Here is a 27,891-nt window from a genome sequence, read left to right on the forward strand (position 1 = left end):
TGTATTAATAGCTTTAAGCTGAGTTGGTTGAAAATTACATCACTTGTTAGCAATCGTGATTGGTGCTGGAAAAAGTTAAGCTGTCACAGAAGAAAGGTTGAGGGTGCAGTCTCAGACTCTGGTGGGAGAGGTCTGGTTGTACTGGTCAGCAGAAGTTAATGTTTCAAGTAACTGTGGGTGGGCCCAGTTCAAAGACTCATCTGGGAGTGTGTCAGAGATCTGCTTAATCGTGGCCTCCCGACTCCATTTAAGGTGTCCCAAACCAACGCTACTCCAAATGATTTTTCACAGACACAATCTGTAAAATTTGGTTAATTTTGTCTTTTTCTTGTTTGTGCCTATAGTTAATAGGTACTTTACAATGATGCCCTTATAAAACAGCTGTCTCAGTTTGCCATTTACTGTTGGCAAATGGCTTAACATCACATGTTGGTAAACACTTCTTCTTTGCGGAATGCGTGGTTTCTTTGTAGACTGCCCACAACCCCTAAAGTTGCTCTCCACTGGGTGCACATCCAATACAACAAACACAAGTAGCATGTGGTCAGATTCAATTTATTTTACTCAATTTAGCCTCAAATTCAACTAGTCATTCTAATAAGTGAGAAGATTCAAACACCAGAGTCCACAGGCTGTGCATGAACCTTTGCTTTGCCGGTTGCTAACACCCATTCTTGCGCAAGTGTGCAACAGGAGGTTACCCAGTGTGGATGACACCATTCAGCGTAAGATAATTACTCTTAGGCTGACTGGAAAACATCACTGAAACAAAAACATTTAGAGATGCTCCCTACTTTTTGTAATTAATACCTGTGAGATTTAATTCTGGTTAACAGAAAAAAAGAGTTCTCATAGGCCAGTCACATCACTCATTACTGAACACTGAAATAAACAGTTCACTTCAAGGTAGTTCCCTGCATTGCACATTATCATACACAATTCTAAAGCTGACTTTTCAAGTTTGGAAAACACACTTGCCTTTTTTAGTTTCTTGCTAAGTGATACATGCTCCTTTATAAGGAAAACTATCCTATGTAGGCCTGAATTTAACATTTAAATTCCTGCTCATCAACAGTTGGCTACACTAGAGTGCACAGGTGTGGGTAACAAGGTATAAAATCTGCCTTAAACGTTCAGGGTGGCCAGGCAGAGTCCCCACAACAATGGCCTTAAGCCACTAGCAGCATCTTCATCACTTGACCCCCTGAGCTGGAAACATTGCCTAAAGCCACAGTTTATGGGAGAAAAATGTGCAAAAACCATGGGTACAACAGGTCCCTTATTGTCTTCCTGTGATGTCCTTACCTGGATAGTAAAAGCTTTGAGGACATCCCCTACATGTTTAAAACACAGCAACACCCACAAGAGCTATGGAGGGAGCATTTATAGTTGGGAGTCTTCCAACTAAGATTTCACAAGATTGTGTTTGACAAGACCTTTAGCGAGCCCCCACTCCAATTTCTTTTGCTCCCTACTGCAAGTATAGAGTTCACTGCCTTCTTGGTCAGCCTTTAAATGATGTAAATCCTTTTTCTCCTTCGCTTATCTCTTATCCTACCTGGCGTCATTTAGAGGAACTCGGTGCCTTCCCCTCCATGGCATAAACAGAGCTGTGAGAACCTGCATGAGACCTTCTCTGGAATATGGTGTGCTGACTGCAGACACCTCAACACATGAGCTCCCTTGATTTTTCTTTTTTTTTAATTAGGGAAAAATTTCTACCTGGTTTGGTAGAAAAGTGATCCTGAAAATAATCTAGAAGCAGAGGTAAGAAGTGAAAGTCTGGTGCCTAAGAAAATACTTTCCAAATGAAGCTTGGTCATGTCTCTTGTCCATCTTCTTGTGTCTAAGAACAGTAACTATGTTACTGAGTTCAAAGGATGGAGCTGCTTATTTCCTGGAATGATTGTTCTTGCAGGTCAGTGCTATTGTTTGGATATGGGATGTCTCCCCAGAGCTCCTGTGTTAAAGACTGTCCCCAGCTTGGCACTATTAGGAAGAAGTGAAACCTTTAAGAGGCAGGGCTTGGTGGATGTCTACTAGTCATTGGGCCATTCCTTCAAGGGAATGTAGGAACCCAGCCCCTCCTTCTCCTCTCTCTCTCTCTCTCTTGATCTAGGCCACAAAACATGCTGGTTTTGTTCCACCTGTGCTTCTGCCTTGATATGCTGCCTCACCACAGGCCCCAAAGAACAAGGACAGCTGATCACTGAAACCTCTGTGGCCATGAGCCAAAATAAACCTTTGTCTAAGTTGACTATCTCACGTATTTGTTACAGTAAGGGAAAGCTAACACAGCTAGCAAGTTTTTATTCTATAAAGGGCCACTTAGAACATATTTTAGGCATATGGTCAAATTTTTTTTTTGAAACAGGGTTATACCATGTAGCCCAGGCTGGCCTGCAACTCATGATCCTCCTGTTTCAGCCTCCCCAGCCTGGCTAACTTTTTTTTTTAACAACTCTTTAAAAATTGAAAAACCATTCTTTGCACAAGAGTCTTCAGATCTGCGACAGTTTACCAAGCCCTGCTTCAGGGAGTCGTCAGAGGAACACAGGTGCCATGTATCAGACAGTCTGCACCCTGGAGCCCCAGTTTGGGGGCTTCTTCTGGACAATGAGGTAGGTCCCAGCAGCAGAGATGCTTAGGGTCTACTGAAAGCAGAACTCCTATTCAGTCTCCAAATTGCACAGAGTTGGACCAAAGTGGCATCTTGCATTTAAAAAGTGGCTATTTAAGGGGAGGAAGTCTTATTGTTTCAATCTGTTCCTCTGCTGGCTTCTCCCTGCCCTCATTTTAAAGGGAAAACCACAGACTCTATGCATTTATAGATTTTCATTCTACAGCTATTAGGACCTTACTATTCCAACTGGCTGGCAGTAAAAAAGTTAAACATCCTTCCTCCTCACCACTGATGTCCCCATAGCCACAAGGACCCCCAACCCCCTTAGAAATAAGGAAGTACCAGCCTGGTGCCCTGCTGAAGTATTGATGACAGGCTCATTTGTAGCTGGATTTAAGACACCGGTGGCCAGCACTCCCAAAGTTGGCTCTGTTAAATTCACAGGGATGCTTATTCCAATTACGGGCCTCTGGAACAAGACTCTACACATCAGTGGCTGTAACACCGGACACCTCCCTAACTTGCCACCAGTAACTTTCTCATTACTATTCACTTAAGAGAGTAAGAAAATTTGTATTTCTTTCATATTGTATGCAGTATGTCATGTTATAACTTTTTTTCTAAATGAAAGAGAACTTCAGAATCTAAATAGTCTATAAGCAGTGATCTCCTAATAAGCAATTAATGGTTCTCAAAATACACATTTGCTACCAACTACATGAATTAAACTGTTTTGGTACCGGAAAATGTGTGTACTCAAAAGAACTTCTTAAAAAAGCTATGTATGAGAAGGTGAAACATTTTAAATGAACGGTTAAAAAAACAATCAATCTTACATGTGCCAATTAACTGTCCTTTTCAGAGTTTGGCTTAAAATGTCAAATGTGTTTTCTGTGAGTTTATTTCTTGTATTAAATTCTGACTCTTCCCTTAGTGTGGATTTACAGTGACAATGCCAATGAGCCAATGACAACTGAACCTACAACAATGACAATGAGAACTAGTCAAGTGACACATGGGGTTTCTCAGATAAAACTGCTAAGCAACTTTTAATTAAGGGAGGAAATATCAACTTTGAGCTGGAAGAAACTGGAGACAGTTAAACAAGCAAAATGATGCTCCTAAGAAATACCGAGGTGCCCAAAAGTGGGTGTCAGCTGTAGGTCTAATAAAGTTGAAACCAGTGAAGTGTTATGACTTCTCCAATTTTTTTTTTTTAACACAAAGTGCTGTAAGGCTGCTGGGACAATGAGATGAAGAAAGTTACTCCCGGCGGTCAGGAAAAGTTACCAGCAGTGGGGAGTTTCCTAAACTGTGAAGCGCGTTTCCATAGGAACATCTCCACAGTGCTCAGCACCTGTCACTCGCACAGCACTTGTCAGTAGTTCACACTGTTCATGTCTCTTGACTATCTGTATTGACAACCGTTACCTTCTGGTACCTACTGCTACCTATTTTGGCTATGAATGAGTTTGAATTTGTAAATCTGTAAAGAAAACATAAAACAACAGACCTGAACAATAAATAAGAATGAAACTGTACTTTCTGTAGGCTGGAGCTTTTGAGAAAGAAACAGTCAGGACTCTAATTTGCTTTCTGGTTCTGTGCAAGGATCACTCTTCTATTCTATCTCCACTGACAGAAAGTATCTCTTCCACTACTTCAATATCAAAGTGCATTTGTTGAAAATTTAACATACCTTAAAGAAAACCAAAAATCTTACTAATTTCTGGCAGATGTCCTATGCAACAAAAATCAAGTGAGTTTCCCTTTTCCCTTCTCCTCAGTTTGAAGGTGGATGCAAAACAACTAAATGCAATGCCGCCAGACAGCAGGGCTTACAATGAATGTTGTTTTAACAAAAAAGGGAAAGACAAAACCATCTGAGCATACAGAGGAGAAACCCTGAGGCAAAATGGCTTTTCCTGTAGAAAGTCTTCCTGGAGCTGTGTGCCAGCTCACAAGGGGCCCGCACCCTTCTGGGAGGGCAGGCCCTCCTCCAGCCAGAGCACAGCTGCAGAGCTGCTGCGCAGGGCCCGCTGGTGGAAGCGCCGCAGCCGCAGCAGGTAGAGGAGGATGGAGAGCAGGACCACCAGGAAGCAGCCGGAGAACAGGTAGTGGTTGTAGACAAAGGAGACGCCCCGCCAGTGTGCGTGACTGGCCCGGAAGCCCTCCTGCTGGATATCCCTGGCCGAAAGGAGAGAAAACAACAGAAACACATAGGATGGTAAGAGGGTGCTGACTCTGCAGGTAAAGCTGGGAGCTTGGTCACTGGGTCTGTTTCCTTCCTTCTGAAATGGAGAACAGTAGTCCCAATGTAGGGTACCTGTCAACCCTACGTTGTTAATGCTGAGATAACTCATGGAAGTTTATTCACAAGTCCCTAGCCTTTGAGGGTTTCACTAATACATGAAGTCCAGGTGAAATCAACAGTGTGGAACTTTTTGTGATCATTAATTCCTACTGAGCACAATTTTTGTAACAGAGCCAACTAAAAGGCTGTTGAACAGTGCTCACTTAAATGGGGGCATAAAGCTGATCTCATTTATCAGTTAACCAAGGTGCTTAATATGGGGTGAACTGAGCTGGGCCTGTGAACTTGAATGGGGAAAAAAATACGTGTCTTTATCAACCTTAGATGGAAATTCAGTATTTCTTTTGGTCATGAGTGTAGACAACAAGTATTACAGTGTTTCCAGGACCCCTGACTTTATTTTTAATGAAACTACATATTTTTTACATCCTATTATGGTAGCTGAGGTCTCAAGACAGCATCCCTACACAGAAATACTCAGTTCTTCTGCCAGACCTTGATGTTTAATGTGCTAATAAAGAACACATATTGCTCCGTCACAAATCTGTTTCCTGTAAGTTGATAATTGTATTTCAATATGATACTGACAAATGGTATTGGAGAAGGAAGTCCACGGTCATGAAGGTCAAGGTCCCTGATTTAACCCTTTTTGCAGGGGCTAGGGAACAGACGGTTGAGAACAATCAAACACAGGGCAGCAGAACCACACACAAAAGCACTGTGCCGAGGGATGGGGAGGTGGGGAAGAGCAGATGTAAGCCTCCCTGACTTCCCAGTTCTGCCCACAGACAGCTCTGACAGCAACACTCAGAACATCCACATGGCGCAGGAGTGCTTTGTGCTAGGAGGTGCTCCAGTGCAGAAAAGCGTCTTTTTGATTCTCCGTACCAAATTCATAGCTTACCTCAAAGGCAAAAAGCGGGTCCTGTACAGGATTGCTCCTAAGGTCCACTGCACTTCCTTGTCATACACCTGCAAGGCAGTCTTTAGGTTTTTGTAGCTGACAGGAAAGGAGAAGCCCCTATGGAACACCTCAAACATCCAGGCAGATTTGAAGCACTGATACCTACAAATATCAAACACAAATGTGAGTCTGATGGACTCCCTTGCCACAGTGGCACTGGGCAGAGACAGCACACAGGCTGCAGCAGGTTGGCTCTCAGAGCATCCAGCCAACTGTGCGCATTTCCAGCTCATCTACTTGGCTCTGGGCCCTTGTTCCACAACAAGAACACTTCACCCGTCAAAATCAATTAGCCTGTGCAATTTGGTCTCAGTATATTTAATCCCTTACCATGACAAATTTTTCCTCTGAAGTATTTCATCATTTATTTATTGAATAAACATTGAGCAAGTTCCAACCTCTTTGAACCTAGTTTCTTTATTACAAAATGAGAAGACAAGAAAGTTCTTTTCAGTTCTGATATTTTATGATCCTAAATGTTTATTAGAGGCTTATTTTTTTTGCAAAACATTATGCTAAGCAAACAATAAGATACAGTAAATAGTAAGATATGGTCACTGCACTTGGGTGAAAGGAAATTCACTTTATAGTGAAAGAATTTTTAAAAAGCAGCAAATAGCTATAAGCCAAGGCGGACTAGGAAAATGCATCAGAGGGGTATGATGAGTGCTCTGGACACTCAAGAGAGGATGGAGTCTGCCTGAGTGAACAGAGGAAGACTGGAAAGGGACAGCACCAGTGACCTGACTGATGTCTGCACAGGACTTGAGCAAGCAAAGGTATGAGCTGGGGGATTTCAGGGGCAAGGAATGGCAAAATTGAGCAAAAAAACAGCTATGTCTGGGAACAAGTATTTATCCTACTTGTCCCATTTGAAAGGAGCCAAGTACAGACAAGGAAAAGTGACTGAAGAATAAAAAAGTATCCTGGGGCTAAGACTGAACTAATGGTTTCTTAAAAGCAGCCTAGGCTCGATGGTCCAGTACTTACTTAAGCCGATGGAGGTCAGCGTGAGAGGCATACAGTCCTCGGTCAAAGCGTTCCCGCAAGATGGACCACTTTGTTGCACAATAATCCTGAAAGCAATTTCATCCAAAAGAAATCATTAGTAAATGCTTATTAAATCATTTAATTTTAAAATGGCTTATCAAGTACATATAACAAGCATCCCCTCCCAATTAGGAAAACACAAATGTGGTGCACATCTGTGCACAGTGAATGCAAGACTTGGGGACGCTCAGTGAGTATCTGCTGATTAGCAAATGCAATAACAGTTCTTTATCTTAAAAATTCTGCCAGCAGAATTGTTAAAGAGACTCACTACCCACAACCAATCTCTTCAAACTTGTTTAGTTCTCTCTCCATGACTGCCTTACAGTTCTAAGCTTCAGCAAAGCGAAGCAACATTTTAGCTGTTCAAACTGAGTCCCTGAGACTAGGGAAGATCTGAGCAAGATACTGGGGAAACAACAATGATATGTAGTAATGTTAAGAGCTAGCCTTTGTGTGCTGCTTCTGAATGGAACACCTAACCTCCCAACCTGGCTACTCTCTGAACCTCTCTTCCCAGGATAAATAAACTGAGCCTCAGTGAGGAGATGTGACAGGTAGTGGAGGGAATGTGCTCCGGCTGGGTGAGAAGGTCTGGAAGAGAAAGCACCAGGCAAAAAGCCCACAAAAGCCACATAGAGTGAGGGACTAACAGCTGCCTGACCTGAGGAAAGTACATACTGATGAGTGGGAAGATGATGCAACAAATGAAGGATGACACGCTAAGGTACACGGCTTCATCCTTCAAACACAGGGAAGCCACTGAAGATTTTAAACAGTAGAGCCAGGAGACTGTGCATATGCTTCAGACAGAATGCCATGGGAGAACGTGGAGGATGAACACTGGGAGAAGACTGGCACCATAGTGCCAGTGACAGACAGAGGTCTGCAAGAAGGCAATGACTGTCAGACAGGAAGTACATGGGCTTAAGAAGTATTCATGGGGTGAAGTGGCTCAAGTGGCAGAGTGCTTGCCTAGAAAGCTTGAGACCTTAGTTCAAACCCCAGGACCACCAAAAAGAAAAAAGAAAAAGAAAAAGAAACACTCATGAGGGAAAACATCACTGGTTATGTAGGATAAAAGGAAGGGATGAAGGAGGGACAAAGAGAAGCCTAGGAAGCTGGGGAGGTAACTGAGGTAGAGGGCTTGCCTAGCATGTACGAAGCCCTGGGTTCCATCTGCAGCACGGCAAAAGAACGAAACAAAAACCAAAACCCATGAAAGAAGTCCAGACTCCTGAGTTGTGTGGAGGGAGGCTGGACCAAGCTGACATAAGAAGAGAAAATGGGGGAAAAACAGTAGGTTTATATGGAGCTGAGAAATCTAGCACCTAGGCAGGGTCTAGTCTGCCTGAGGGGCAATGGCATGGGAGGGACCATTTGACAAGCTGAGGCCAGTGCTACAGGGGAAGTCTAGAGTCGTAAGGCTAAAGGGGCAAGAGATGGGAAAATGCTGAAAGGTCCCGAGGAGGCACTGTTAGAAAGGCAAGAACAGAAAGATAACGTCCTGGCAGCTACGGGAGTGAGAAGGCTTCAGAAGAACCATCAGATTCAGCAAAAGTTGACAACCTAACCTAAGATTATCGCTGGGAGGGTCCTGGTGACCAGTGGTGTTACTGGAGTGTGGGGAGAAGCTGGCTTACAGTAGATTTTTCACTTCTTCTGTGACTATTTCTGCCCTCCCGCCCTCCACCCCAAGGCAACAGTGCTGCCTACATGTTCATTACAACCACCTTTCCCTCCAGAGTGAGGGAGAACATGGCCTGTCCCTGCCCGTGCTGTCTCCAAAGCACACAGAGCAGAGGTTTCTAGTCAGCTTACCTTTGCAGCTTTAGTGAACTTAGCAGCGCTGTAATCACCTCCCATTCGCAACACGTCCTCGGTGCAGTAGTAGAATTCAGAGAAGCCATAGAACTCACTGTTCTGGAAGTGAATTGGAGGCTGGTAGACCCCGTTGAGGGAAGTCTGTGTCTCATTGGTTTTGTTCATGAAAGGCTGGAGGGTCTCTCGACACAGGTCGAAGTCTCCTGTCCCCCGCAGGTACAGAGTCTGCCCATTTTGCTGGATCTCGTCTTTAATGTCCATGGGCAGGCAGGGGTCCAGGTATGGAGCTTCGGGAGCCAGACCAGTCTGCTTCCCCAGGAGCCTGTGGCACAAACAGCCATTTTATCATGCGACCTACATTATACTGTCTTTTGGAGAAGTCGCTGCAAGCCAGTGTTTCTCCATGTGTGCTGTGGAATGGATCCACAGCACTGTGTCTGTGGGAACACAAAGGGTTCCAAAAATGGTCAGGACACTTGGCACCAACCCCCTGCCCACCCCCCGGGACTCATGGTGTGCATTCCAACGTGGCCCACACGCTGACTGCATGCGGTAAGCACTCCCTGGAGTTCAGCCTGACCTGCCAGCTGCTGCCGGGGTCCGGCAACGGTTTGGCCCACCACCCTCTGCCACTAGTGCTTGTGATTTTAGCTGCATAGAGGGGTGAAGGAGGGCTCTAAGAGGAAGTAACTGGTCCTGCCAAACCAATTACATCAGAAAAACATGACAGATGCAAGTTGCCAGAAAACTATTGTCAAACTAGTTATGGGCAAGATTAAAAAGTTGAGAAAAATTAAAAATTCTAGAAGGATCTGGTACCAAATTGCCTTGCAAATGTTGTTAGGTCCTTGGAATTCTCCCCCTGCCCTTTCCCCACCCCGTACTAGGGATTGAACTCACAGCTTCAAGCCTGCTCGATGAGAACTCTATCACTTGATATGTACTGCCAAACGTTTTTTGCTTTTAGCTATTTTTTTCAGATAGGGTCTTGCATTTTTGCTCTGGGATGGCCTCAGATCAAAATCCTCCTACTTACACTTCCCATGTAGCTGGGATTACAGTTGTGCCCCAGCACACCAGTTTGTTTTTTATTGAGCTGGGGTCTCACACTAACTTCTTTTTACCTGGTCCTTAAATTGAAATCCTCCCATCTTTGCCTCCCAAGTAGCTGGGATTACAAGTGTCAGTGACTATGCCTGACCTTTGGTATTTTTAAAAGTCAAACCAACACCTCAGTGAGGGTGCTGTGTGTGTACAAGAGAAAGGATGGATATGGATGCAGACTAAGAAGAGAGCTTAACTCAGAGCAGATCAGCCAAGGAATATGGAAGTGAAGACACCATTTAAAGCTTATGTCTACTTTTATGATCCTCTGTTTCAACTGATTTTTAAAATCTATTCTTAATCACAGACTGGCCCTAGCTGCTGCAGGTGGCAAAGTCTTCATTGTGCTACAGGCTCTGAGGATCCTGGAGAAAAGAACCATTCACCTTATTACTGAATTACACCAGGCTTGCCATATCCCAATGAAATTTCTTAGACTCAACCTCTGTCCTCCTCCTGGGTATGCACCTTCAAGCAACCAAGAGACAAAAAAACGAGCTTACAAAAATGGAAGTGATATTGGTGCCGGAAACCAAGAGCCCACATGGCCTGCCAGGCACTGTGAGGACCTGGTACTCACTGCTCACAGCAAGTCCTGACAAGTCAGGGCTACTCGTAATATGCTCAGATGGCATTGGTAAGACTGACATAAAAACATTTGTTTACTTTTAAAAACCAATCACCACCATAAGTGGCAAAGAGATATGCATTTTAAAGCTCAATTCATGACACAGGACGCATTTATAATCATTATAAAAGTCAAAGAGTAGTCAAATGTCTACCTCGTGCATCTTAATTAAGAAGTGCCACTAAATGTATGTTAAAAGCTTTAAAAAAAAAACAAACTTGGCAGTAAACCAATTAATAAAAATCAGGGTTTTGGAAGAAGGTGCTTAGTAAATCTATAAAAATATGACTGAAATGTAAACATGGAACTGAGTAGCTCCATTTGGCCTTTATTAAATTTTAGGCCTTCACAGATTTATTAAGATGAAACTGGTCAAAGAAGTATACTATTGCTTAGCTCTATAACTTACCCTCAAAATTGTTCCATCAAAACAAACAAAAAGGCACAGTTATTAATAGGGTATCTTATATAATCTCAGACTTAATTTTGCAATTCATTCAAGTGGCTTATTTTGTTCTTATGGATGTATTTCAAACGAAGAATTGCTACTTACAAAATAAATGTAAACTGATAAGAGTGCTTTGTTTTATAGGTTTTCTAAGCCAGAATTTTATATAAACTCATTTCTAAAAGTTTCACTGCTAAAAATGTGGGGTTTTTTTTTTGTTTATTTTGGTGGTACTGGGGTTTGAACTCAGGGCCTCATGCTTGCTTGGCAGGTGCTCTACCACTTGAGCCACTTGGCAAGTCCTGAAAATGTGTTTTTTGTTGGTTTTCTGTGTGTGTGTGTGTGTGTGTGTGTGTGTGGTACTGGTTTTTTAACTCAACTTCATGCTTGCTAGGTAGGTGCTCTACTGCCTGAGCCACACCTCCAGTCCTTTTTGCTCTGGTTATTTTAGAGATAGAGCCTCACTTTTCACCCAGGGCAGCTTGGATGGAGATCCTCTTATTTTAGACTTTCCATCTTAGCAGGGATGACAGGCATGCACTACCATCACATTCAGCTTGTGCTGAGATGGTGTCTCATGAACTCTCCCCTTCTCCCCACCAGCCTGGAACCACTATCCTCCTGATCTCAGTCTCCCACAAAGCTGGGATGACAGGCGTGTGCCAACATGCCCAGCTTGTTTTTGTGTTGGTTTGTTTGGAGATGGGCTCTCACTACGTAGCCCAGGCTGTCCTGAAACTCTTGATCCTCCTGCCTTAGCTTCCTGAGTGCTGAGATTACAGGTATGTCCCACCATGCCCAGGTTTTAAGACCACTAACTCTGACATTAGAATCATTCCTTGCTCTTGAATAACCCTCTTCACTGGTATCCACAGTCTCCGGAACATCTCATATTTCAAGGATAAGAGCACATGCTAATTCCAAGCCTCCAGGGCACCAGCAGGGCCCCTGGGGCATCTGCAATCAGGAACAGCATCACCCAGGCTCAAAATCATTCTGTAGCCTGATGGTGAAGTTTCCACTCTATCAAGTCAGGTGCAGGTCTGAGAGCTTGAGAAAGAGAAAGAAAGAAAAAGTGGGCACATCTGCACCTTGCTGAAGTCAGGTGGGTAGATGGCTGGTGGCAGGACCTTGAGGGCCTTTCAGTCCTTCTTGCAGCCCAGCAGAGGGGCTAACAAGAAGCTATCAGGACTGACACAGTTTTGCTGATTGGCCTGGATATGATTTTGATGAGGAGAGACCTAGGTCTGCACGCGCCTGCTCAGGCGTGGAAGGTGCTTTACCTGTTTTTCTGAACTGTGTTGGCAAATATTCTGTCTTCATATCTCTGTCGAGCAGCATTGCCACCAAACCCAAGAAACGTAGCCACGTAGACTCGGTACACATGCTCAGTTTGATGAACATCACATCCCAAGTTAAATTCAGCTAACAAATTTTTAGCTACTTCCTCCTGAAGACATAAGGATGACAAATTTCAGTATTTTAAAGCAACTTTAGGGCTGGCAGTGGTAGAGCACTTGCCCAGCATGTACAAGGTTCTGGGTTTAATCCCCAGCAGAGCAAAACAAACAAACAAAACAAAGCAACTTTAACTCCTGTTAAAGAGTCTCATCCAAGAGCAACACAAATTTCTGCCTCTCCATCTCACAAATAAGCCTCCTTCATAATTCAGTATGACAATGCTGACTTAGGTAATTTCAGAGGTAATGCACATTTGCTTATATAACTTTGTGAAAAAGGTAGTTAGCAATACAGTTCCTACCCTCTTATCCAGTAAATCTATTTATGGAATCCTGTGCCATGGAAATAAACAAAGAAAAGTCTCTACACACAAAGATGTCCTTTGCAATTCTATGACAGAAAAAACTGGGTATCCTCTGAATGTACATCATCAAGGAAAAGTTAACTATGGTAATCAGCAGTTCATAGAGACTGTGATTATGCACTGTTAAATAAAGGTCACAAAATCACAGAAACAGTCAGATTATAATAATCATACTTTTAAAAACTATAGAAAGGAGAAAAAAAAGAAAAATAATTCATCAAAATGCTAGCGATGTTTAGAAAATGAGTCCATGAGAAAATTTTAATCTTTAGTTTTTACTGTTGCTCCTAAACTTCCTTTACGTACTTTTGACTTTATATTGTGGGAGGCATGAGTAGTTTCTGGAGGCATGTACCGGAATGGGAAGTAAGGAACACAGATTCTATCCTTGAATTTACACTGCATTTTTCCAAGGATTTAAATAAAGATGGCAACAGCATTCACTGAGCATGTGAGATGCCTGTGGCGCACTAGATACAGTATGTGTGGTATCTCATTTAATCCTTATAAACACCCTATGCTGTAGCAGTTTGCATTCACATTTAAAATGAATAAACTGGTGCACAGAAGTTATATAATCTGCATGAGGAATAGGACGATGGTGCCACCTAGGCTTGTCCAGGGGCACAGCCTAACTCTGTGCCACCACATGGTGCTGCATGCAAACCTTCTGGGGGACAATGTAGGAGACAAGGGTTTGGTGTTACAGAAACGGAGTTTTAAGAGGCATGTAGCAATTCAGGAACACATCAGAATTCTCTGTATAAGGTCCAGCCTGCTGAGGACCACAGGCTGTGACTGACAGCGCTGAGGTGGGTGGAGAAAAGATGGAGTAAACCATAAGCAGAGATGTGGAGTAGTGGATACAAAGATAACTGAGCCATTAAGAAAATGGACTTCCCCAATTATAACTTAAAAAATCTGATGCTATTAAGTTCCATTGAAAAGAAGTGATTGAAGAGACAATATAAACAAAAACTCAAGCACGTGACTGACATATATATACCAAATAAAAACTCAAAGTTCACAAAACAAACCAGTGGGGCTTAACGCACAAACGTATCGATTTGGCTGAGGCCTGCCTCCTCCTCCCGCCTCCTTCCTCCTGGTTGAGAAGGTGGAACCTCAGCAAGCACAGTAAAGATGGTTCAGATTCAGGAAACAAAACAAAATGGATGGAGACATGTTACATGAAAACCAAACCAAAAAGAAGGCAATCTGTACAGATAATGACCTGCTGTGAGGAGGCAAAGCTTACAGTTTTGGGGACTTCATATGCTATCTGAGTTGACACGCCTCCCATGTCCAGAATACCCGCTGTTCTTTTACGGATGATGGCCTCACTGCTCTCACTTCCAGGAATGTTAACTTCCACAACTGCCTCGTCATCTGGAAAGAACAAGAAATGTTCGTGGAACATATCCAGAGCCCTGGGAGCTCATGAGGCACCCTCTGACTTTCATGGTATGTTTCAAGCACACCAGGCAACCCTGTGTATTCCTCCCAATGAAAGTCAAGTTTAACCGTGTTAGACAACAGCTCTTCTTGCTTTACTCCCACGCACTCAGTGTCACAAAACTTAGCTCCTTTCTCAGCCTTTGGATTAAACAGAAAAACCGTAAAATTTCCAATTAGTCACACCGGTAGGAAACATGACACTTACCCTCTTCAATATGCTCAAATCGTCCAAGGACAAAGTTAATGCCGATCCAAGCATACACACCTATACATATGTCAGAGTAAAAATAAGAAAAATTCAGTTTTGTATTTCTTATCAATATGTTTTGTGCATATTTTAATCTGTGAAAATACCACCTAAATAACACACTTCTGCTGATGTTTTTTATCTTTCCCTAATGGTTTTCAAAGAGCACTAAATTTTGCTATTTTAGTTTCATATAATTTAAACATGATGAAAATATAACGCCCTAGGAGCTAGTATTCCTTTGAATTTATGGCTCATTACAAAATCCTGTATGCTTTTTATGATGTTTTACTTTTGAATGAAGTTAAATCTATCAATTGCCAGGTTTTAAAATTCCAAGTTCCAAGTTACCTTCTATTCTTGACTTTCCTTTTTCTCCTCACATTCACTCAGCAGCCAACTCTGATTCTACTTTTGCTAACGTTTCTTAGACTCAATTTTTATCATTGTCACCTTGATTTATGTTAATAGAGAGAGGAGGTGACAGTCCATCCAATCAATCTTCCTGCCCCCAAGTCCTCCTGGAAACGCCCTCTATCCTTTGCTATTGGACTGATCTACAGAACAAAGTCCAAATTCACAACTGACAACTCAAGACCTGTCCAAACTTCTGACATCACCACCACCTTCCCAAAGGGCTGTGATCCAGCTGAGTGGGAGCACTTGTGTGTGTCCACAGTGACATCCTTTGTGACCTGCAGTGACTATGCTCCCTCTCCCTCCTCAGGACCCTCCCTTGGCCCTGTTCTGGCAGGTTCAATTCAGAACCCCTTGAAGCGCAGTTTAAACATCAACTTCTCTATGATGGTCTTGGCTTGGGGAAAAACATCCCCTCTTTTGAACTCGTATTTTTCTGTATCTTCCATTTCACACCTGAAGCGATCTAATTCTATAAGGAGCTCAGTGGCAATTCACTCAATTCTGTATTTCCTACAGTGCCCTTCATACAGGGAGTACTTCCTGAAATGATAGATGATTTTTGAAATAAGCACTGTACTTTTGGATCTCTACTCCTAGCAAACCATTCCCCAAAAAATTTCACTGACTTGTCGTTTCACTCTCAAGTACAATCATTTCTTTGAATATAGAACTAATATTTTCTGAGTAAATTGAAGTTAAGAATTTCCCCTTGCCAGAAAGTAATTCAGAGGTTCCCACATCTCAACAAATCATAATCCAGAAAGCCTTATCAGCTAGATAAGGAACTCAAATCTTTTCTATATTAATGAGTTCAAAATACATTCTCTAAACATGGTAAAGACATATCAAGTTATTTTTAATGGCTTTAATGTTTGGGTAATAAAAACTAGGCATATAAGAAACTAATTTAGTTATTAAAAACAGTATTTCAAGGTTACGATTTTCAAAAATTTAAGATACTGAGTAATTTAAGATATTGTACACTGGAGCCAACAGGGAGGACATAAAGGAACAGCATCTCAAATTGAAGGTCAAGATACCAACCTTCTTGTTTCCCTGAAATGACTTCAGCATGGGAGTCAGAGAACAGAAAGTCAAAGTGCACGGGGATATCAGTCAGGAGGTCTTCCAGGATGGCTTTCTGCTGGCTGTAAGGCAACCCCAAAATTGACACTAAAGTGTTACATTTCAACTTTTCTGTTTTGAAAAGAAAAATCCAAAATAACCTTCCCCTTCCTGATAGCTCTGTATATACAACATGAAATAGTTAATTTTAAAACCAAAGCAACTGATTGAAAAGATTTTTTTCAAAATGAAGTTGTCTGAATTATGTGATTCCTACATGTAAAACTACTACAAAACATTAAATAATAAAACTGACTAGTTTTTAAAAACAGTAATTTTATAATTTATAGTTATAAACAGATAAAATTAAAAGCTATTTGGTGGATTCTATGGGAATAGTTCTGGGACCTGGTCCAGACTTAAAGAAAAAATTTTGAATGTCCTTTGATGATGAGGGTGATGATGGAGGAGGAGAGGAAGGAGGAAAGGTTCACCTTTCGGGAAGGACTCTCATTCCTGCCGTGCAGAGAATGTAGAGTGGTGTTTCTTTATGTTTTGCCCGTGGAACATGCTCTGCAGCGAAGTTCAAAAGTGGAGAAATGTAATCACTGACTTTCTCTGGAGAGGCAGCAAACTCTGAGATGCCTGGAGAAACAGGACACTCCAGTTAACAGGGCCAAATCTTGGCTACCACAGTATGTTTCTTCAGTGTGGTGAATCAGGGAGAGATTCAAGCTGTACTCTATATTCCTAGCTTTCCATATTCCTCTACTTCCTTGAAGGTTTCAATCATATGCCCTCTTCTTCTCTATCATCAAAAGCCCAAGACCTGGCTGAGCACCTACAATGTGCCCTGCACAAGCGCTCATCCCTGCCCTTGAGAACTGTGGCTCCCTCCTCAGACAAGCTCACACATTGCCACAGCTGCTAGCACTTTCAACAGGCCACAGGTGAACCCCCTCTTCCCCAGTCTACAGATCAGCACATGGTACCTGTCTCCCACATTGACAGTACTGCTCATCCTCACAGCTACCTCAAAACCAACACACCCAAGCCTGAACTTACCATCCGTTGCAAACCTGCTCTTGCTGCTTGTTATCTACGTCAGTGTCCAGGCCAGTATCCTGGATAAAATCCCACTGTGGTGCCCCAATGTGCACTCTGGTTTTCACAGAACATGTCTCGGGTTCCCCTCATTTCATTTCTTGTCTCTTTGGACACAATGCCCTCTGCTGGCCTAGGGCAACACACCTTACCCTATAGTCTTAACCATCCCCCTCCCCACTCCCTATCCTAAGGATGTTTCTGCTCAGTTTCAAATCCTTTTGTGGCTCCTCCACTCCTCCAAAGCTCAACTTCATTGGAGTACAAACTGCCCAGATACACACCATCACATCTCTCCAGTTCTTTCCACTTGCCTTCTGCAACACCGAAGTAACATTTGTGTAATGCGTCCTACTCTGGCCTTAGGGCCTCTGTACCTCCACCAGGAAGACCCTTCTCTTCCCCTACCTTGTTCATCTGGTTAACTCCTGCCCATCCATTCAGCTCCTTCCTACCAGAAGTCCTCCCTAATAGAGCTCCAACAGAAATAAGCTCTCCTAACATTCGATGCCCCTCCACTGCTAGTTATACCCCCATCACAGTATGTCAGAATTACTTATTTACTTGCTGTCTCATTACAACTGGAAGTTTCTCAAGGGCACATAGTGTCTTATTCAAGTTTATATTCCCACCACCTAACAAGTACCTGGCAAACACATTATTTCGGCAAACTCATTCGTTAAATGAGTAAGTGAATGAGTATTTACAGATATCACTAAGCCTACAATACTAAAAATGAAGGGGGCTTTAGAAGCCCCCAAAAGTCCTTATTTCACAGAGTAGGAAATTATGGACCCAGAAAGATTAAGTGATCTACAAAAGGAATCAGAAAATGGAGTAAAAGATAAATCTTTTGAGTCTACATGTTATTTTAATAGACACCAAGCCTCACACTAGAAATAAGACTATTTCTAGAGTCTTGCTGTATACTAAACTCTTTCTTCAAGACAGGAATGCTATAAAAAGCTATTTTGATTTCCATCTTGAACACTGCATAGAGTTAGAGAAGCATGTTAAACCTGATTTTAATGAGATCTGGTATGTAGCCTGGGATGATGTCTACTCTGTTGGTTTCAAAAGGACAACTCAAAGGCATAAATGTTTTCATCCTAGTCTATGAGAGGTGTTTAGTTACTTCTCATGTAAAGCTGAACAAAATGCAAAATGCTCTATTGAGTTTTATTTCTTAGTCTTTTGGTGAATTTTTATTTGATCATTATTACTTTTTTTTTTTCCTTGCAGTACTGTGGCTTGAACTCAGGTCCTTCACCTTGAGCCACTCCACCCATCGTTTTTGTGATGGATACTTTCGAGATAAGGTCTCAGAACTATTTGTCCAGGCTGGCTTCAAACCACAATCCTCCTGATCTGTGCCTCCCGAGTAGCTAGGATTACAGGAGTGAGCCACTGGTGCCTGGCTGATCAGTATTACTTTAACCCTGAAAATTTTTCTAGATAAGGCATACATAAAAATTTAAGAGTTGGGAAAACAGAAAGCTGAAACTTAAAAGTATTCATTAAGTTTTAAAGAAAACTAGTCTGTATTCATGGAAATATACTGACATTTTACTTATATTTCTGAAATGGGGGATAAGCTACAATAGTTGTTATTCATGAATATTTTTAAGAAAGTTTGCTTGACATACAAGTGTCCATATTTATGGACTATAATGTGGTAATCTGATACATGTATGCAATGTGTAATGATCAGAGTAACTGACATTTCTATCTCCTTAAACATTTTAAAAGACATTCCTTAGACAGTTTGGATTTCATGTGTTACCACTCAACACATCGGTAAGATGAAGTAAAAGTGTTGTATCTCAATCTATTAAGATCTACAGTCTTAATGCGGAAGCGTGTTTCAAGGTACTCCTGAGGTCTTCCATGACTAGGACTCCTGAGAGAGGATGCTGCCCACAGAAGTGGTGATGCACAGAAAAGGTTAAGAATGGTTGACTGAAGTTATCTAAAGCCTAAATTTTACATTTCACACTGGCTTAAAATGATAGCATCTTTAAAAACTGGACATAATTATATTAGCTCTTTCAAGTTCTCTGGTCATTCATTAAATAATCTAGATGATTAGAAATATTTTTGGACAGATATTTTAAAATCACAAACATATAGCAATGTGTTAAGAGAACGTATTTTCATGAGTTATTTGAAGGTAGGGACCAGTGGCTAACAACTAGGAAAAATCCTCCACAAAATGCCAACCAGCAGACATGGAAGCAGACACTGTGAATGAGGCACTTTGATGACTGCTATAGGGGACAAAAGGACACAAATTTTGGATGTTTTAACACGGAATCAGTCACCTTATACAAAATGGACAAAAAAAGGGAAAAGAAAGTAAAACCAGGAGAGCCGTTAGGTCCTGGTGTGAATTTTGAGACAGGGTGATGAGGTTGGAGAAAAAGGGAAGGATATGAAAGGCACCGCAGAGCACCAAAGCATAAAGCCTGGTCACAAGTCAGACAGTTCTCGTTTCCATACCGGGTTTGATCTTCATCACTACCGGCTTCCGGTTTTTATCCCTCATCTGTCTGATATCCAGCAGATCATGAGGATTGCCGTTATGCCTTGGCCAGCAATAGACAAATACCCGAGACCCACTGCTGCCGCAGTCCACCACGATTCCATAGTTCACATTGGGGTTATTAGTGTCTGTGGCTTCAACATCTGTGACTCGGGCCAAGTACCTTGTTAAGAAAAACATACAGGCTTTTATTTAGACAGAATATAATCCTACATCTAACAGAGAAAATGCAACACATACACTGCATTTGTGACTTCTGTGCTGCACAGTGACACTGCTATGGTCTTCCCTTAACATCAGATGATGACAAAAGAAGAGAAAACAAGATTGGCTGGAGGTGTGGCTCAAGTGGTAGAATGCCTGTTTAGCAACTGTGAGGTCCTGAGTTCAAACCCCAGCAGCACACACACAAAAAAAAGATAAAACAAAGAACATCTAATTTAGGTACATACTCATGACTCCATGACAGTTATATGCATGGTTCCAAAATGCAAACTATCTCCAGACTACAGATGCTAGCAGAAGCTTATGTTTAAGTGATTATTTCAAGGTCTCTTATGACATGGACTGAATGGCCAGTGGCTAGCCACTGACAGGTTAATTTTTCACGCCCCGTGGCAGTCAGTACAGAATCCAGTCCTCCAGCTGTATGCTGCTTACATTCCAACCTAGCCTCTTATCTTGAAGCCATAAAATGACAATATCATGGTGAGAATATTCATGTCCTTCTAAGTTCTTTTGTTGAGAATCTGACCACCAATGTGATACTATTCTCTGGGAAGTGAGCAGATCACAAGGGAGGAGACCTCAGAGAGCTCCCTGGACCCTTTCTACCATGTGAGGACAAAGCAAAAAGGTGCCATCTATGAACCAGGAAATAGCCATCACTAGACAATAGACAAATATCCAAGACCCACTGCTGGCACCTTGATCTTACCCTCTAGCCTCTAGAACTATGAGAAATACATTATTGTTGTTTATAAGGTACCCAGTATTCCGTTATAGCAGCTTGAGCAAGGTCAGCCAGAAGGTATGATGTCCCTTGTAAAAAACAAATGTTTTTATCGTTTACCTTTGAAATTTCTTGTCTCTGGATAGACGTCCATACTTATTTCGGATTATGACAACAGAAAAGTATAAAAGTGAGACAGCAGCAGCCAGGATGCTAATGACAATAATTTGACGTAAATTGGTATTCAAAATTCGAGGACAGCCCACTGGAGAGATGCTAAAATGCCAAGAAGCAGGAAAAAGACAGGAGATGCCAATCCTGAAATTCAAACAAAACAACAAACACAGATTTTTAAAGCAATGTGCTCCAAACAGGCTTCCCCTCTCACATGAACTGCTCCTAGTAAGATGTTCAGGTTGGGTACCCCTTCTTCCCTGCCTGCTGGTGTCTGTATACCAGCTCGTTCCATGGTGCTGTTTTGCTATGGAGCACTTCATAAAATGTTATGAATGACAATTAGGCCCTGAAGGTTATAACATACCTGTATTTTTCCCTTTTCTTGACAGTATTATGTAGATTTTTAAATTTTGCCCTACTTTGTTACAAAGAGAATTACAGACAGCTTTGAAGTTCAATAGGATAAATATATAAACCCATAATGAAATCCTGTTTAAAGAAGATGAAACCAAAGGGAAAGTGAAGATATAAAAATGCATGTTGTAAGCCAGACCTGTAAATGCTTGCAGCCCAGTGGACAAAACATTGCCCATTACTGTGTAAACGACTTAGAAGGAAGATTTTCTTAACCCTGAATTCCAAGGTAAATTTCTCCCAGGTGACCCAGTGATGGGAGAAAGTAATTATCTTTTAATAACATCCCTAAAACAAAGTCATAAAGAAGTTTTGCTAAGTCCTGTGTTTTTAGAAAGATTCCTTTTAAGACATTTTTGCAAATGATAGCAAACTTCTCAGGAATGTATGTCAGGAATGTAAGGTTCATTCTAGAACTATTAGACTTTAAAAGAAAAACCTCAAGCCAGGCACCAGTGCCTCATGCCTGTAATCCTAGCTACTTAGGAGGCAGAGATCAGGAGGGTCACTGTTTGAAGCCAGCTTGGGAAAATAGTTTGAGAGACCCTATCTTGAAAATAGCCATCACAAAAAGGGCTGGCGGAGTGGCTCAAGGTGAAGGCCCTGCGTTCAAGCGCCAGTACCGCAGGGGAAAAAAAAGAGAGAGAGAGAGAGAAACCTCACTGCCTTTAGGATAAAAGTTATTACTTTACAGTTAATTTCTGTAATTTTTGCTTTGAAGAGTACTTTATGCACTAAAATACCTCACTGAGGGGGAAATACTCTGCTAACCCAATGAAATCTTTCATGGGAGTTCTGGAGTCACTCCATGGCACTATCCACCTGTGCACATCAGAGGCTACAGACAGTAACTCTGAGCTAATATAATCCCCTGCAGGCCCCAAGTTGCAGGACTTGACTGCAATCTACTAGTCCATGTAGAAATCACTGGGTGCTGGAAGAATAAAGGAGTTAAACAGAAGCATAGCACAACTTGGAATGCTTTTCTCTTGGGATTTAGGCACCCACCTCTCAGACCTGTTTTTCCATCAATCCCCCTCTTTAGACCTGTTTTTCCAGCACCCAAATCTCAGGCTTTATAGGGCCAGTGATTAGGTCTATCACTTACCTCCCCATACTGAAAGGCCAGTAAGCAGGCAATGTGGGAGTCAGCGCTTCTCATGTACAGTTACACACACAGTGGTGGATCCTCATGGAGTCAGGGCACTCCTGTTTCAGGAAGTGAGAAGAATCAAAGAAAGCACAATCAAAGAAAGCATCTGTGCTGTAGATCCATCAAGCGTGTACTTAAATCCAGCCACATGCAATCAATGTGATCACTGCACCGAGACTGCTGAGTTTGAGCATACTTCTGCAGTAACTTCATGCTGTCAAGAGGGGTAGACTGAATCAAAAGAGATAAATCTTGTACTAGTTAGTACTCTCACATCTTTGTGACCCCAAAATATCAGGACAAATATGTCTTAATGCCTTATGGTACTGAATGTTAAAGATTTGGGAAGGTGGGAGGTAGGCAGATGACTTAACTGAATGGGAATTTGAAGTATACATTTATTTGATAGCTATTTATTGAACTTTGCTTTTATGTACAAAGTACCATGCAAGGAGCTATACCCCTACCCTAGTCAGTTCTCTGTCCCTTTCACCATTAGCACTCATCCACTAGCCCTAGACCTCATATCTCAGAGAAGACAGTGTTTCCAGGTACAGCCTCCTTCTGAGTTGCTGGAGCCATGAGACACTTCCAAGTTTCTCCTCTTCTTGGTCTGAGGGCATTGCTTTATCTTTCTGGGCCTCTCAAGGCTTTAACTCTAGTTTGCTTCTCAGCTTCTGAATCCTGCTCAGGATCCTTAAGTCCCATGATTTTCTGCCAATCTTGTCTGCTCTTGCATTCCCTGGGATTCTGTCTAGACTCCCTTCTTTTCTTATTTACTCACTATTCCGGGTCAGCCTCCAGCTGCTGCATTAATAAAATAACTCAAAAATTTCTCTACCCAGCTCTTCTTCTGAGCTATGAATGATAGGCATCTTTAGCCCCAAGGAGATATCTCCATCTGAATGTTGCTCAGGCCATGAAAATGCATTTCTAAACCTGATCTCCCAAACACCATCTCTATTCTCTTTACCCCAAACTGTTCCTCCCCTGCAGTCTCAATCTGATTCTACCATGCTGGGCAAGTCAAGTCATATCCCAAAACCATGCCTGAGCCCTGTCTCCATAATACCTCCATATCCAATTTCTCACTGACTCCTTCCATTTTACTTCAGCTTCCCTAAAACTCCTTTTCCTAATCACTGCTCCCTCCAGTCTCACTTGGGGGCTCCTGAATACTTATTTAACACCCTCGGGAAAAACTCTTCCTCTGAAGTTGTTACATACCTCCTCCTTCACCAGATTACAGTCTTCCTGTATTCAAAATCCTTCTGTGGCTCCCATGCACTGAAAATGAATGCCCAAGGCTTTACTCTGACTTCCAAAGTCCTACAGGCTTTGGCCACCTGCTCTGCTCTGACCTCACTTTTTCCTTGCATTCCAGCCACACTGGCATCGCTGGCGGGCTTCACACATGTCAAGCACTCTCTGGGCTCTGACATTACTGTTAATTTCATCATCAGAACAAACTACAGAACTATCTCTACTGTTATTATCACCAGTTCCCAGCATCAAATCCTCATCTGGATATATCCAGAAAGCCTTTCTTAAAAACTCATGACACAAGAATTCTAATCTGAACACATTTAAAAAACAATGATAATTATGACAGTTGAACTCAGAACCAATGAAAATAAAATTTTAGTAACAGCATAAAGCCATCATTAAAGACAAACTGGTCCTGGGGGAAGAAAGGCCTTTAATGATTCAATGATCAGTATTATGAACATAATAGGAGGAGGAACAAACCAAATTCCAAGTTTCAAGGGGTTTGCAGATTGGTACAGAGAAAATAGTAATACCTAGCAAACGATCAAGGCAATGTTAAACTAAGTGTATCCTTGCTGTAATTGCTCAGAGACAAGCACAGAGAAAGCTGGGGTCAATAGGAAGGAGTTCTGGAGGTGGGAAACTACTTGCATGGGAGCAAGAAAAGAGAATACACTTCAAAGATGCACTGAAAGAATGATGAGAGTATACTTAGTAAACTTTCTTGCGTCTGGCACTTGTCTTAGGGCCTTTTTCTTTCTTTTTTTTTTGAGATATGTGAAATTTTGACAAAAAGAATAGATACTACTGTAAGTTTTAAAACTGTTAAAAGGTAGAAAGGAAAAAGGACAGTTCATAAACCGTTGAAGTAATTAGTTTTATGCAGATCAAATGTATGGCTGATTCTGTCCATCAGTCAACAATATGGTAATTTGATTTTAAAATGTCCAACTGTCCTTAAAATGTCTTAAAATGTCCAACTGTCCTTACAGCTAAGAATATTGGCACCAGAACTTTGGCAAGCAAGCTCTTGGTAATACTGGGCTAATACAGTTGCCATATTTTTAAAAGTCCTAAATTGCATTAGCCCTATCACCAGAGGTGTGCAGACTCTCATGATTTCAGCTGGTGAGGTCTCCCTTAGCTAAACATCCTTTTGTACTGTAAAGCCCATCTGGATGGGTCAATGTCTCTGTCAGTCTCTCAGTAATAGTCTTAAGGAAAACACTGAAAACAATACAAATCAACTAGCTAGTGAAGAAAAATGGCTTCTCTGGTGAAAAATACAATGCAGTGAAACCCACATTATTGAACCTAAGTTAGACTATGTATGGCTGTGACAAATGCCCAAGGAACAGTTTAAAGGAGGAAAGAGCTAAATGCCCGAGGAACCCTTTAAAAGAGGAAAGATCTACACTGGCCCACAGTTTCAGTCCATCTTGGTGGGAAGGGTGTGTAGAGCACGGCAGCTCACATTAGGATGGCCAGGGAGCAAAGAGAGAGAATGCCTGTACTAACTGGCTTTCTCCTTTCCCCTTTTATTCTATCTGGGCCCCCAGCCAATGGGATGGTGCGCCCACACTCAGGGCAGGTCTTCCCCTCCTAGTTTTCTTCTCTGATAGCGCCCTGCAGACAACGAAATGTGCTTTACTAACCTCCTGGGCACTTCTCAGTCCAATCAAGCTGACAATCAAGAGTTCAAAGAACTCTTGAAAGCAAACAAAATCAGAAACAGGTGAGATGTTGGGAAAGCGACTTCTAATTAGAAAAGGTAGGATGACATGAAGGGTGCTCCAAAAAAGAATTATTTCAGTATCAAAGGACTGCAGGAAGCCCTTATGAACAACTGGAAACACTGGCAAAGTGTGTAAGAATAACTGAGTGTGAAGTGAAGGTTGCTGTGAAGACTGCAGTATGACACTGTGAGTCAGCTTTGAGAAAAGATACATCGAAACAACTTGGATCATCCTTTGTTTTAAGAATGTGTGCCATTGCACTTATGATCTATCTGTATTTTCTTCAACAGTTATATAAAAATTTTATTTTTCAATATCAAGTCCTAATCAACGTTTTCCTACCTCCACTATTCATTTGTAAAATTCTGGTCTCCACTTAAACGGTGTTTTTCTGGTCACGCTTTTCCTGCATCAGCTTATTTGCCCCAAAATCACTTTCATCAAATTCCCTGCTACCTTAAACTCAATTAGTCCAAATCTGGGGTCACAATCCCTTGAGGCAAACAATACCACCTTCCAAATACCAGGTGTAAGAAGGCTCTCACCACTGACAGGGTTGCCTGGTCTTCAGCTTTAATTTCTACTTCTCCTCTGCCAACCTTCCAGCATCGTTAAGTCCTGTCAATTCTTCATCGGACACCACACATCTAGGATCACCACAGCAGACATCACTACTTCAAAACAGATCTCCTGGTGCATCATTTCTGTTTCTCTGTGAACACCACTCTGTAAGTGACTCTTTGTAGAACACTGTCTTCAATCAAAATATGACCTGCCCAAGAACCTCCTGGAAGCCTGTAGATCAATACCACCTTCTCTGTGTGCCACCTGAAACCCTCCATCAACCACGGTCCCCACCTTATCTCACCAACCTGTTCTCCCCTCAGTCCCAGATCACATCTCTTGCTCTCCTGAGGTGGGTCTCCTCTCTCCTACACAAGCTGTTCCCACGCTTGCCTCTGGCTTTTAATAGTGCCACTTCCTCCCAGTATCTTGCTCACAACAGGGCAAAACCACAAGGCAATAATTCTTTTAAACAAGATTTAACTTGTTATTCCTCCTTGTGTCTTCCCACACTCTGAATCTCCTCTTTATTCATGTGTAGTCTCTTTTAATTAAACATGCTAAATAAATACATCAAGAATATCAATCCTTGGATCAACTTTCATTTTTGTCCCTTTTTCCGTATTTCCAAGGGCTGACACCACACATTTCCTTTTAGGGCTAGAAGAATGTCAGCCATGGATTCAACATGCAACAAATACAGGTGATAAACCAATGTTCCAAAATAAACAGAGAAATAAACTATACACATGAGTATAATTCCCCAAGTGTGTCAACCAGAAATCAGACACCAAGTCAAGCTAAATCAAGTATCACACGGAATGTTTCTTTTAGGCCTTCCAGGACTGGACAATGAGGCATTTACATCACACAAAAGCCAACACAATGAAGACTACGATGTTAAATGTAACTGGGATTTGGGTCTCTAACTTGGGATTCTTTAGTAACCTCTAGTTTACCTCCTAGCATGCAAAGCTCCTGGATTTTTATTACCTCATTTCCTAGGGATAAATGCGCCCTTGCACCTGCACTCATGTAACTGGTTCTGGGGCCATTAGAGAATGTAAGAACTGTCCCTTTAAAAGCAGTCCGTGCATTCCTCAGGTTGAGAAACACTGCTGTGCATCACCACGTTATCGCCCAATGAGCTCCATCTTTCCAAGGAGAAACCGAGCACGAAACTTCCCAAAAGCAGAGCAAAGCAGAAATGATGCTGCACGTCGTCAGCGCCAGGATTTCCAGCGACAGGGAGGCTGGACGAGCGGGTGCCGGAGACAGCAGCCCTCCTCCCGGCCACCCGGCGTGCGAGCGGGGCAAAAGCCAGCGTGGTCGCCAGGGGCGGGCGAGCACCTGCCATCGGGTCACAGGCAGACGCGGGGCGCCCGGATGTGGCCGCGGGGGCGGGCGGGTCGCGGCGGAGGACGAGCCGCGTGCAGGGGGTTCGTCCAGGTCCGCTCGCCGGCCCCGCGCTCCAACCGCCCACCCTCCTCTGGACGGTGCCGGGAAAACGGCCTCACCTGCTCGGCAGCCCGGGGCTCCCGGGAGCGGAGGACCGCGAGCGGGCAGCATCACCGTCACCGGGCGAGGGAGCGGAGGCGACTGCTAGGAATACTTCCTGTGGAGGCTCCGCGCCTCTCTCAGAGCCTCACCACGAGCGGCCTCGCCGGCATCGCGTCACAGCGCGCGCCGGAGCGCGCACGCTGGGTGACAGGAGCGCGCGCGCCGGGGGCGGGGCCACGCGGGCAAGCCTGCGTGGGGCGGGGCGAGCCGGCTGATTGACACCGAGGGCTGGTCCGTCTTGCTGCCAGGAGGGATCATTCTGCATGCAATAGGAATGCGAAAAGTGCAGGCGGTGTCGCTAGGGCTCCATGTGGTTCCCGCCACCCTAGCCGATCGGGTTGCCAGCGAACCCAAATGGGCTGATGAGGCCGCACTTTATCCTTCTTGTGCTCCTAAGGTTATGGAAAATAACTCCCGAAAACCTAACAAGAACTAGGCATTGTTGTACAA

General features: G+C 42.8%; 1 protein-coding gene across 3 annotated transcripts; it reads right to left on the reverse strand.

The window, feature by feature from the left end:
- Window positions 1-539: 539 nt before the first annotated feature.
- Window positions 540-27,578, reverse strand: Entpd4 (ectonucleoside triphosphate diphosphohydrolase 4). 3 transcript variants are annotated; one of them, XM_074055178.1, is made up of 14 exons: window positions 27,399-27,578; window positions 22,268-22,368; window positions 20,689-20,886; window positions 19,574-19,779; window positions 16,465-16,615; window positions 15,950-16,053; window positions 14,444-14,503; window positions 14,039-14,169; window positions 13,836-13,904; window positions 12,239-12,405; window positions 8,773-9,097; window positions 6,892-6,977; window positions 5,842-6,003; window positions 540-4,810 (listed from the first exon to the last, which is right to left on the reverse strand). In XM_074055178.1, exons 2-14 carry the CDS (start codon window positions 22,273-22,275, stop codon window positions 4,582-4,584), a joined length of 1,896 nt encoding a protein of 631 aa, XP_073911279.1. In that variant the 5' UTR covers window positions 22,276-22,368; window positions 27,399-27,578; the 3' UTR covers window positions 540-4,581. The 3 variants fall into 3 exon arrangements, with proteins under 3 accessions (XP_073911279.1, XP_020024268.2, XP_073911280.1); XM_020168679.2 differs by lacking the exon at window positions 13,836-13,904; XM_074055179.1 differs by lacking the exon at window positions 13,836-13,904 and having other exon boundaries at window positions 14,015-14,169.
- Between the last annotated feature and the right edge of the window lie 313 nt (window positions 27,579-27,891).

Source organism: Castor canadensis, chromosome 14, assembly GCF_047511655.1.
Source record: "Castor canadensis chromosome 14, mCasCan1.hap1v2, whole genome shotgun sequence".
Lineage (NCBI taxonomy): Eukaryota > Metazoa > Chordata > Mammalia > Rodentia > Castoridae > Castor > Castor canadensis.